At 41.5% G+C, this 13336-nt stretch overlaps 1 protein-coding gene across 1 annotated transcript in view; it reads left to right on the forward strand.

The window, feature by feature from the left end:
- Window positions 1-12977, forward strand: part of spata20 (spermatogenesis associated 20) — a 31736-nt gene extending 18759 nt beyond the window's left edge. The window contains exons 14-16 of the mRNA XM_074663696.1: window positions 30-229; window positions 740-820; window positions 12531-12977. Coding sequence (XP_074519797.1) covers window positions 30-229; window positions 740-820; window positions 12531-12725 — 476 coding nt within the window. The 3' untranslated portion in view covers window positions 12726-12977. The remainder of the gene's footprint in view (window positions 1-29; window positions 230-739; window positions 821-12530) is intronic.
- Window positions 12978-13336: the final 359 nt, after the last annotated feature.

The following is a 13336-nucleotide window of genomic DNA, read 5'->3' on the forward strand; positions in this document are numbered from 1 at the left end:
AGAAAGATGTGTGTCTTCATGTGTTTCAGATCAGGATGGAGCCGAGCCCAGCGGGAACTCCGTCTCTGCATCCAACCTCCTGCGTCTGTCGCACTACACCGGGCGACAGGAGTGGGTCCAGAGGTCCCAGCAGCTGCTGGCAGCCTTCTCTGAGCGTCTCACCAGAGTCCCCATAGCGCTGCCAGAAATGGTGCGGGCTCTGATGGCGCATCACTACACGCTCAAACAGGTTAAACTTCCATCTTCATTCATAAAGCGCTGAATTCAGTCTTGAAGTTGGTTTGTAATAAGTTTGGAAACATGCATAGCCGCACAGCTCACCTGGTGGAGCTTTAAAGTTTTTCCAGCCTCTTGAGGAAAAACTGACGGTACGTTTTGTACAAACTGAAGGCTGAGGTAACAGGATTAGAAACTATGAGAGGAGGGAAATCATCAGCCGTCTGCCTGTCAGCGCTGACTTGTGGGGGAAGCGTGGAGTCTGGAGGTCAGGGGTAATGAGCTCAGGGTTGAGAGGAGGTGAAGCAGTCCCAGGGAAACACCTGCCTCCCTTGTTACTATTACAAATCCAGCTCTGACCTCTATCACTTCCTCCCACTCGCTGTCCCTTTTATGTGTCACCTTTCTCCTCTCATATCACTCTATTTATATTCCTCTACCTTGTTACCCGTCTCCTTCCCTACTCCTTCTTTCCCCTCTTATTGTCTCTCCTCTCATCTGGCTTCACTTGTTGCTCCTTTAGATCGTAATCTGTGGCCAGAGGGAAGCTCCAGACACCGTGGGTCTCCTAGCAGCAGTCAACTCACTCTTTCTACCACACAAGGTAAGTGTGTGAGTAAGTGAGTCATATTTTTATTATCGTTCATATCATCTGATCATCAGTACCATCACAGCCGCAGGGACACAGAGCGCTCTCCAAGCGCGGGGTTTGAGATTCTCTAAGTTTATATGAGACAGTGACACAAATAAGACAGCTGTCAGTCCCAATCACATTACATTTCCACATTGCTAGCCAAGGTGAGATAATAAGGGCCAGAGCATTGGAGTGGAGTGGCTTAATTGAAGGTTTAAAAGGAGCATAAAGCAGGATTTTTTTTCCGACCACAACAATAGTCTGATGATGCCCAAATCTGGCCCAAAATCGATTTAAGTAGAATCCAGGTTAAAAAACACACTTATTTCCAAATGCATGGCATTAACAAACCGCTTGTCCTAATCAAAAGCTGTAAAAAATGGCGTTATCGCCAGATTCTCAAAATTCCGAGGGTCCCTGAATGTACCACATGTGACGTCAGCAACATTCCGAAAACTGGCGGGAAAGAACAATCACTTGTGAGACTGCCATCATCATCGCATTTACTCACACATCCTCCTTAAAAATTAGCAGAAAATGAACCGTTTGCTCTAGCTCAAGGGTCTTCAACCTGTGGCTCCGGACCCTCATGCGACTCTTTAACTCCTTTGCAGTGGCCCCTTGTAGCTTTAAAGAATATTAAAATGAAGAATTTTTGTTTTTCTCACAAAGGGTATTGATGATTAAAGACACTGACACTAAATAAAAAGATTGAACACTTTGTTGGACAAAATCTGCAGGATTTTCCTAAAGAGAAAAAAAATCTAAATTGTGTCAGTATCTGTGTCTGCCTTAACCCTTACTCTGCCTGGATGTTCATGTTTTGGTTGTGGACGTTTCTTGGCGGAGAGTAAATGTGGTTACATCAACCAATCATCAAGTGACTGTGTGTGTTGATTAGCATTTACTAGAAGCTAATCAAAGCAGCTACGATAGCAGATGTAGCACGGAGAAGGAAAACTACCGAAGTGAAACGAAACTCCAAACAGATAAGGCTTTTTCCTAAACGAGGGTGAAGCTGGGCTCGACTTTCACTCACTTTCAGGAACTTGGAGAGCGATGCGAGTTAGCTTTCTGCTAACCAGGTATGTGTAAATACCTGGGATTAGCTTGTGCCAACATGCTAAGTCGGGTGCACGGCTCTTGAGTCTCTTCCACATAGAAACGTGATGCTCCAAGTGGTTGCTGGGCTAATGAATGTGTTCACGTCGACACAGTTGGAGGCTGTGGGTGTGGGCTGCCGCTGGCACTGAGCCAAGGAGGAGGAGCCAGTTTGAATGCGTGTTCACAAAGTAACTCTCTCAGGGTAAAACTGCTCTGTATTTAATGTTTTGTCTTGACTTTGCAGTATCTCTAACACTCTGCTTCAGTTACATAGAAAGAGTCTCATTCATATTCAGTTTATTCTGCCTCGCTGTTAATGTCGGTGGCTGATTGCCGAGTTCTCTGTTCGACCAACTCCTAATAGAAATTGGATCTGTAAATTAAAGTAGCGATTGCTCTGTGATTCACACTCTCCCTCTCTGTCTGTTTTATTTACACACTCACAAACTCAACAAGGTCCTGCTGAAATATAGATGAGTTGTGCAGTATCAGAGGGAAGCTATAGTAACAACAGGCTGCTCCAGTGTTTGTCCTGCAGGGACGGTTAAAGACAGAGTCAGGATGGGCTGAAGGAAACACAAGCACTGCACCAATGACTGTTTCTAGATGTTGGGCATCATTTTTTCTGCAAATCTAGTTTAAATTAAACATTTGCATGAAAATGTTCTTGAAACTAGAAAAATGTCTTTGTACAACTAACTTTTCTGTTGCATTTGCAGATTTGTTTTACTTGTTTCAAGCAATTCAGACCTCATTTTGTCTTTAGATAACTTGAAATAAGACATTTTCTGGACTGCTCAGGTGACTGTGGCTCATATTGAGTCTAAAAAGACATTTTCTACTGAAAATAAGGCAAAAACACTTGATAAGATTTCAGTTTTTCCACAGTAAAACATCCTAAGAAGACAAACTGTAGAGCTTATCCTGGATCTATCGGAGCGTCTCTGACCGTCTTTAGCTAGCTAACTGAGGCTTGGATCACGTCTTTTAATTACATATTGCTGAGTTTGAGCCTAACATGTATTAAACCGATCAGTATAATTTATTATTGACTTAAAAAATGCAGCTGCAGGTGGGTGTGCTCTTGTGTACGACAGATTTCCCGCAGATATTTCCAAACATCAGCCTCCGCCTGGTTTCAAACCACCTCCATCCTTGTCAGAGTTTGATGAGTCTTTCCATGGAGTAACTGTTTTCTAAGAGCAGCGCTTGATGGAAGTTGTCATTTCTTACTACAGCTATGGAGCAACGCCAACGTGGTGGCAGCTCTTTTCTTTGTGGACCACGTTGTGTCTCAGATATAGGACGTGAATCTGCGAGCGCACGTTCAGCGCTCAGATGGATGAATCATCAGATTCTGGCTGTCACTGTTTGTTAACAGAGCCTCCAGGAAGCTCTTATACCCCTAAGCTGTCTCTGCATCATCTGAGTACAATACACTTAATTATTATTTACTCAACAATCACTTGATGTTACATAAACAGTCCCATTGTGTTGCACTTACAACATGTTATCAAATAACTCCTACATGCTGCAGCATAAAAGATGAATGAATGTAGAGTAAAAGTCCATTATTATGATTGTTATAGTCTTTATAGAGAATGAGATGGTAAGGAAGGGAAGCTAGGAGCTCATTTCTACAGAGAGGAGTTCAGGTGTGAAAGATTTAGTGGATAAATGTAGGTCAGTTCTTTGTCATATATTTAAGATTTGGTTGTAAAATACTCAACTTTATTTTTAAAGCACTTTTAAAAACAACCACACCTGAAACAAAGTGTTGTACATAAAAGATACTGCAGGCTTGAATAAGTACATCAATAAAAAAAAGGTGCAGGTACTAAAATAATTGTTTCATTGTTCTTAAAAAAACAACTAAAGAAATCACTAAAAACTAAAAACAAACCATAAAACACTTAAACAGGAACAGAGTGAGCTGTGTTAAAAGCCGAAGAATAAAAATGGGTTTTAAGACACGTTTTACAATGTACAGTGAGGGGGCTCGTCTTATCCAATCTATTCTACTTTATTTATACAGCACATTTCAAACCAAATAAAACAATTAAAATAAACAAATAGAGACAAATAAGAGTCATAAAATCACCTCGCCTCCTAACAGCACGCCCCCTCTGACAGAGCAAGAAGCCGACTGGCAGAAAATGTAAATGTAGCACGACAGTCATCCTCCTTGTAACACACTGTGGTAGCTTTTTCAATTGGACCGGCGCAATCAAAACCATGAATTAGCCAGCGAAGCAGGTCTGGCGTTGCCACTGCCAGCTGATTAGAGCAGAGCCGACTGTTGGCGAGGTTTTACCTTTCTCAGCGTGTCTTCACCAGCTCAGTTTACAGTGCTAAAGATGTGTGGCTAACTTATGCTAAAATCTATCTACAGAGCCGACCCGTTCCGACCAGCAGCGTTCAGTCATTAGCCAGTACAGGCTCAGACTAACCAGTTATCAGTGTCAGTCTTCAGTCCCCAAAATCGTACATTTCTCCAATATTCAGTCTCTGCTGGCTCCTGTATCGCTCATAATTCTTCCTTGCTTCAGCCTTTTCCTCCAAACTATTTGTTTTCTCCCCTTCCCTGTGGAGGGTAACAGTAACAGCTTCCTGTTTGGTCTTCTGCGGCTCCATGACGCTCCGGTAGCTGAGCAGCTAGCTGACGTGAGAGGGGTAGTGGGGATGGAAGAGTCGGGACCGGATCAGGGGATTGGATCAACCTATGCACAAACCCGAAATGAGGAGAACGGCGATCTGGATTGGTCAATTATTATGTCATTTTGCAGCTGATGTACTGAATGGATTTTTCGTTCTTTTTGCTTTTTATAATGCGTAGATCGAACTATCGGACCATAACGGCCTCACAAACTGTGTTATTAATAATTACCAAGCTTCCAAATCATAGACCTGAGCTTTGAATAAAAACAATAAAATTTTAAAATGACTTCCAAAATGAACGGGGAGCCATTGGAGGGGTGATGTGATCATGTTTTCGTGCATTTTGGACTAACTGTAAGCATGCGGGGAAACCTGGTTAACACCAGTTTAGGGAGCATAACAGTTGTTCTTCCGTGTAGAAATAAAGCAGAATGAATTATTCGCTAAAATCTTTTGAGATTAACTGATTGAATTTTGGATAAAAGTCTGAGGTGATAAAAACTGGATTTAACAACTGAATTTATTTGTTGATCCAACTTAAAATCACGGTCAACCTTTACACCAAGATTTAAAACTGTGAGTTTAAAACCCTTCTAAAAACACTGCTGCACAAGTGTTTTTCAAATTACCCTAACTCCTCGCTACTTCGTGCAATTTTAATCATTCAAAGTGCCACTGAAAGCGGTGAAACGGTGCTTTCTGGTGATATTACATGCATTACGGTAATGACTGAGGGAGTGATCAGGAGGAGCGGGCAGCGCTTGTGTGAGAGAGCAGAGGGTTCAAATCCACTTTCGGTTTGCTTTCTTGGAGTTTAGGAGAGTTTTAGAGGTGTAATCTGTGTAAACAAATACGAATCTTGTAAATAAGTTAGTTAGTTAGTTTTTTCTCAAAGTGATTTTGTCATGTTTTTGCAATTCTTGTGTGTTTTTTGATCAAGTTCTTAACTGTGTTTTTTCCGCATTTTGGCGAGTTTTTTGGTGTGTTTTGCCGTGTTTTTGTAGTTTTGTCATTGTGTGTCAAGTGGGTCTCTGTCTTCAGGTGGACAGGAACTGTTTCAGAGTCTACCACTGCTAAAATAAAGCCTGTAACATGGACTCAGACGGCTCCAGAAATGTGAAACTGTCTGAGTTGTTGATAAATAGTTTGAATTAAATATTTGCAATCTCAGAAATGTTCAATCTGCACTTTCAAGAATTTATATGAAGAAAGTTGAAGAAAATTCAATTCCGTTTTTGTCCTTTTCCTTTTATAACACACAGTTTTAGGTATTTTATTACATAAGAATGGTAAATACTTGACAAAATTTGAAACTTCTACTTCTCCTGGAAAAGAGGTGTAAATAATTTACACATGGGGCATTTTTTGACAAAATTATTGACAAAATTATTGACAATAATAGTCAAAAAGACCAGGCTCTTTAATTAAAATAGCTATTATGATGGTGCTAGGTTAAAAGCGCGGCTTACTGTTTCAAAGTGCTGCTGTGAAAGAAAAGGCTTCATCTTTGCCAGCTGCCTGATCTGAAAAAAGCTTCACGGCAGAGCTACTCTGCCGATCCAATTAAAAATCTCTGTCCATCTCAAAACCAGATTTTGACACTGTTGGCTTTAGGCACAACGTTGGTGAAGAAAGACGAAGTTCCCAGTAAAGGAAAAGGAGAAGGTCGAAGTGTCCTCTTCCATCTCCTGAGGGAAACGTCTTGGGATCCCTAACAAGATGTCAAAGGCATGAGAATGGAGTAGGAGCTTTGACGGAGGCTAACTAGCGCTGTTAGCGATACGCTAGCAAAGAGGGGATCACAGCCTGACCCTGCTCAGCAACCTTTGACCTTCCTGTGTTCATCAGCTGCTCTAACACTGCTATTCTTCCTCCGCTTTCATCCCTCTGCGCTGTGTTTAGCTCCTGTATGTTCGAGGAATTAACTCTCCTTTCACCAAACTACTCAGCTCATCGCCCAGAGACTAGAAACTGTGTTGATTAAGAGCTGTGAGAGCAATCCCAGATGGTTACAGCTGCAGGATGCTGCTTTCAGGGCACAGAGTAAAGCTCTCAGATTTCCCCTCGTCCTCTTTTCTTCCTGATTTTACTCCATCCGTTAGAAGTCACTGTATTTACACCTGGCTTTATAATTGAGTTATTATCTTTTCATTTAGCATTTTTTGTCTTCACTCTCTGTGTTAGTAAACCCAGCATGCGTTGTAACACCCGTACAGCTCTGGGGGAGGTGTGTATACTCTGGGGATCCAGCGGGGATTGAACAGCTGCAGCAGAGTCACTGGAGATATAATCCTCTCCCTGGTTGTACCTTATCGTCTGCTGCTCTGGAGCTTGATGCTCATCCACATCTCGGCTTGGTGAATAAAACCCATGCTTATCAGATTATCTCATGAATTCTGCATGTGCATTTACACATGCAGGTTTATGTGTGTATTTTTAAAAGCCTCCTTTCTGTGGAGTCATTTCTGAAGACATGTCATTAGGAAACATGATCACCAACATCTCCATCCTTCATGTGCTAAAATCCTTGAGCTGACCTCATCACAACTTTTAGCACCTGAGCAAATGAAACATCCCTTTCATCTTGAATACAGCAGAAGCTGAAGTGTGTGTCAGGGACTGACTGAGGAAAGGAGCTGTTAATTCTGCTTACATCTCGCTGCAGACGCTGCTGATGTAGATGAGAGGGTCCAATCGAGCTGTCAGCAGCTGAGAGCTGAGCTCGGTGTGACAAAGGGCAGAGCACAAAACCACAACAGGTCCCCTCCTCACTCACAGGGCTGCAAGATACACAAGCAAGAGTCTCTAAGTCTCTATGACAACACCACGTTGGCTGATGAAGTTTCGATTTCTTTATGATTTCTTTTGTAGTGATGGTGGACACTGGAGCCTAACTGTCAGACAGAGAAAGGACAGAAGAGCAGAAGAAAGAGAAACAGGAGAGAGATAGAGCATGAGCTAAAGGCTGCTGGTCAGTGAAAGAGGGGAAGCTCATGTTTTTCCGGCCTACATTGTAAATTTGTTTATTTATTTAAACAAAATATCTACCCTCTGTGTCAGCTTGTTAGCAGCTGGAGCTGCTCCGTGAGACTACGTCAGGCTGTAAGTGTGAGTGACAGGGGGAGGAGCTCCACAGCTGTAGCTGTAGCTGCTTATTGGTGAAAAGAGAGAATCTTTAAACACAACGCTCGTCATTTTTAAACCGATCGATAAAACCTCCGGATCAGTCCAGACCAACTGAGAAGATGCTCCGGTGGAGGGTTATACTTCAAGATCTCTGACTGGCTCATTTTACTGTCAATCAGAAAGGGGTTCAGCCTCAGACAGATCATCCAATCATCATGCAGAAGCCCAGCGTCCAGGCCAGCCCACTGCCTCATAGACCCCCAGAGACGCTGAGCGTCCGATGGGCGGGACAAAGCCCATCCAATGACCGTCCAGTTTCCACAGTGGAACAACCCACTCTACGCTTCCCCGCTGAAGTCAGAAGACGCTCAGCGTCCGACTGTGTTAAAGCGCTGAGACGCTGCGGGGATGAATGAGAAGGAGGTGGAGCCAGTTACCTGTGATAGGAGCTGATTCTGAACTTAAGATGAAGGAATTCTAGCTCAGATTTTATCAATGAAATGTTCACACAGCAGAACATATCAACACTTTTTAGGGACATTTTAGGGGAAGCTGAGCTTCCCTTGCAGTCTTAGAGCAATCACCACTTGCCTGTTGTCATGTTAGCCTACGGATACGATGTAGCACTGGGCTGCCGATAGCACTACATATAGCCAGCTACTGACGTGCGATGCAAACTTACAACATTAGTTTGTTGTCATGTTTCAAACACCAACTACTCATTAGCTGCCGTCATTTTCAGAGCATCTTGAATAATCTGTCAAAACCCAAATAATCTTGTTTTCTCTGACTATGTAAACACCAAAATCACCTAAGAAGAGTGGACTCTTTTCCTTTATGTCTCACTACCTCACTTTTTTTTCTATTTTTTAACCAATATTGATATCAGTAAATATCGGCTTAGCATGGGATATCAGCATCGGCCAAAATTTTCATATCGGTGCATCCCTGATAAATACCTTACCTCATGGTGTTGTATCTGGTAAAAAGTTGACTTGAAGAAAGAAAATCACACTTCTGGTTAAAAGTATCATCTTCGGACAGTGTGTGTGAGACTCCAGGCCAGAAGGTGGCGCTGCAGTCACGTTAAAACACACCCTCCTCACATCAGCTTTAAACACTCTCTTTAACTGATTGTCCTTCAGTTCATCTGATAATTAAAAATGCAATTATAATTAAATAGGCAATTAAAAATGACTTTTTGCTGATATCAAAGCTAATCACCCCTAACTAACCAGAGCTGCTTGATAATCTGACTCTCCAGCGTGGTCTCCGTCTTTCCAGTCTCCTGGTGAATATTCAAGTGACGAATGGAGCAGATAGTAAAGTCAGGATGACTGACAGCGTGGTCCTGATTCATTACCCCCCCTCCATCATCCCAGCTTTGTGTCAGTGTGTGGGTTTGTTTTTGTCCTGAGGCAGCCAACCAGATGCTGGCTTGTTATGTTGACTGTGTGAGATGATGCTGCAGCCACAGGCATCACTCTTCCTCAGGTACGGCAGCTCCCAGAGTCAGGTATCAGATCGGCAGATAGATTTATTTTCATGTCTTCAGCTCTTTAAGAGTTTTAAAGCTCTGCTCTGATAAAAAAAAGACAACTTTTGTGACTCCATCGCTCCCTTTCCCGCCCCTCACACACACACACACACTCCTTTCGTCCCGTCCTCCTGGGGTTTGTGCAGATCGTGTTCTTCTGACACAGAAAGACTTCAGCGCAGCCTTAACGCCGAGGCCGTGACGCTTGATGCAGTCAGGGACCAGATGAAGCTGACAAGTAAGAAGACGAGTGGAGACAGAAAGGAAAGGGTTCAGCTTGGCAGGGAAATCCTCCTCCTGTCTCCATGGCAACAGTCACACCGTTATGACCACAGCCATAATGTGCGTGTGTGTGTGTGTGTGTGTTTTAAAGCCTTACACCCATCCCTCTCAGGCAGTCTGAGTGGATTCATACTTTCTTGTGTTTGAATGATGTTTTCCCTGAGCCGTCCCAAACAAGTGTCTGAGCATCGCCGTGGCGCCCAGGACGCATCACTTCATCGTCCCAGCGCACACTCATCTCAGAGCAGATGAGACGCCCGGCGCGGCCCGTTGACGATTTCTTGACATTAGAAGTGCAGATGGCTTCCGGCACAAATGAGCATCTAAACGGCCGAGCGGCACCTGGGGCACATTGAGATGACAGCTGATGGCGAACATGGGGCTCATCCAGGCAGGATGGAGAGGCTGCAGAGCGCTTTACGTCGTCCTGGGTAAACGCGGGCAGGCAGTCCTTCATGGAGGAGAGGAGCGTCCTGTCTAATGGAGGCGTGTGTCTAATGGACGGGAACATGTAGATTTAGAGGCACGTGGTGCTCGTATTTTTAGCTCCTGTTGATGGTTAGATGTCAGGGTGAAGTGGATGTTTGATCAGGGCGGGTGGAGGGTTACACATGTGTCAGTATAACCTGTTGAACAGAAAGTCACATGGTTTTATCACGTAGAGCTAAAGTCTTTTTCCGTTTAGCGTCTGTCTCTGAACATTTCAGCCCCCGCTGGTCTCCAAAGCATTTCCTGTTTGTCATTCTCGATGTGACGCAGCGCCACCCTCACCTCTCAGCCTTACAATACTTTTCAAACACACATAAACCAAAACCTTGCATTTAAACCTTTTTTGTACTATTACTACTACTATTGTTAATATTTTACTTTATTATTCTCTTTATTGATAGAATGTTGAACAAGGGTCTTCAACCTGTGGCTCTGGAGCCTCATGTGGCTCTTTGACTCCTTTGCAGTGGCTCCTTGAAGCTTTAAAAATTATTTTTGAAATAAAGAATTTTTCTTTTTCTTTCAGAATGTGTTTATGATAAAATGCACTGATACTAAAAAAATTCTTATCCGAATTTTTTTAACTAAATATGAATCATTTCTTGCAATAAAGCTTTCATTTTTCAAAACTTAACCTATTTTTAGTTTTTTACAATTTTTTTAAAGTTTTTTATTCTTTCAAATTTAGAAAAAAAAAATCCAATTTTTTAAAAGATGTAAATGATAAAAATATGATTTTTTGAATATTTGCCAATATTTGCCAATTTTTACAATTCCATATTTTTGAAAAAATGTAGCATAAATCCATCCAATTTTGGTAATTACCATTTTTTGCAAATTTGTGATAATTTGGCTTTTTTTTGACATTCCAAAAATTTTTAGTCTTCCACAATTTTTTTTTTAACTTTCCCTTTTTTTTTTTTTTTTTTTTTTTTATAATTTTTCATTTTTTACATTTTTTCAAGTTTTGTAACAAATCCATTTTTTTTTATTTTTGTTTTTAATAATTACGAATTTCATTTTTTTAACAACTGCCAATATTTGCAATTTTTTTAATACCAAAGTTTTGAAAAATGTAGCAAATTTTGGAAATTACCTTTTTTTTTGCAAATTCATGAAATATTGGCAAATTCTAAAAATTTCAAAATTTTCAATTATTTTGCAAATTTTTGCACAATTTTTAAGACACATTTTGCAAATATTTGAAATTTCAAAATTTTTGAAAATTTTGCAACTTACTGAAATGTCATAATTTTGCAAATTTGCATTACATATTTTTCTTTTTTTTTGATATTTGCAATTTCATTTAAAAAAAAACGGAAGCACTACATGTACCATTTTGTATACACAGAAAATGATCATTTAGAAAATTATTGACTAGATTTTTACTCTGTTTAGAGTTTTTTTTCGAGTACTGAATTGATTAATTGTATTTTTTGAATTTCCTGTAAAAATAAAAAAATTGAAAAAAGCTCAAGTGAGTTTTTTCCAAAATTTTTTCATAATAAGAAGATTTAAAATATTTAGATTTATTCTTCAGTATGTTGTTTAGAAGGAATTTAAGGAACCGAATCCATATGTCTGTGACGTAATTGGTCCGAACTGGGACACAGCTTAGGCCAAAGATTTTTGCAACCCAAGACGCAACTTTATTCATCGTGGATTATTTATTATTTATCTTGCTTACTTAAAAATATACATATGTACAGCTCAGTGTAATTTCTTTATTTTGTTTTTATTCATTTTATTATTATTTTTTTTTGTCATTTCATCTTGACAACAGCATGCTAACATGCTAACAGTGACAAACATGCTAATGTAATATAATGTAATACTAATGTATGTATGAAGATGAGACCACAAAGTGAATCATGGTATAAAAATGGATTACTGCTGCTGCGTGATTAAATGACGGACGTTTCCTGTTTGTGTCTGTCTCTGATAATCCATCAGGATGACCCTCGGTATTTATTTACCCATCAATACGCCGACCTTTAATCCTTCATAAACTGACATTTCTGTCAGTCGTCTCTGAGGGAGCGCTACCACAGACCTCATCCTTATTCTGCCTCTCCGTCTCTTCCTGCCTCTTCTGCACGCGCTCATTGTTTCTGTTGTCAGCCCTCGCTCTGATGCGAGCACGGGGAGGTGCTGGACCGGGAGGAAATCACATGTTTGACAGAGAGCTGCCGCGGGGAAGCACAGGGCGGCTTCGCTCTGTTGCCTGCCCAAAACAAATATGCACACACTCTTACACACACATCTAAACACACTCATTCACAAACTTGTCAATAGTTTCACACATTGAGATCATTCAGTGGAGGTGTGAAGTGCATCCCGGATGTAGAATCGGCAGGATGTGAAAAACACATCCAGACCACACTCCATACTGTTTCCACTCATCAGCGTCGGATATTGAATTTAATTTACAGGGTGTTATGTTGGAGTTTAAAATGTTTCATCCTGCTCTCTCCTTCCTCTCAGGTCTTGATGCTTAACACCAAAGACGCCGACGGTTTCCTGGCCCAGCGTCTGCCCACGCTCTCCTCCATGACCCAGCAAGGCGGCGCGGCCACGGCCTACGTCTGCCAGAACTTCACCTGCTCCCCTCCCGTCACCGACCCTCAGGAGCTACGCCGGCTGCTGCTGGACGGAGTCACAGAGACTCAGGAAAGCTGAAGCTGTAATCTTAGACTGTACTCCGTCAACCTGCAGCTTCGGTCTCGTCTGCTTACAGCTACACACACAGGCTTCGCCGTTAAAGAACGCTGAGTAGATAAACGTGTGGTGAAGGAGAAATCAGACCTTAAACTCCAACCTCCTCTTTAGAAAGACCAGCAAAGTGTTGCATGAGATACTAGAAGAAGGTTTGCAGGCTTTAAAAACCAGCAGAGCATTAAAGCAATATGTATATTCAGATTTATACTTTATCTATATAAAAAACGCACACAGAAGAATCTGCAGCTGACTGAGATCATGCACTGAAAACATTTCCTGGTTTGACTGTTTCCTGTTTTAATCTTATTTTGAGCTCTAAAATTCTATTTTAAATTGATGCTTCCTTTGTTTTTAAGCTATTCTCTGGGGTACTATGGTTAGGCGCTTATTTTTCAGCAAGAAAATTCAAAACTCAATTCAAAAAAACGCTCACTGTGAAATTTTTCCTGTGATGATTTTATCTTACGGCTGAAATACACCAGATGCGTCTGCAGTGCGTCTCCGCTTCATTGTGTAGCAGTCCGTCTGCGTGGTTGGTCGATGCACAGATCGCTTCCACATTGGCGTGCGGT

The sequence above is a fragment of the Halichoeres trimaculatus genome, unplaced genomic scaffold, assembly GCF_033239565.1.
Source record: "Halichoeres trimaculatus isolate MK-OKI-2021-1 unplaced genomic scaffold, fHalTri1.1 fHalTri1_scaffold_23, whole genome shotgun sequence".
Classification (NCBI taxonomy): Eukaryota; Metazoa; Chordata; class Actinopteri; order Labriformes; family Labridae; genus Halichoeres; species Halichoeres trimaculatus.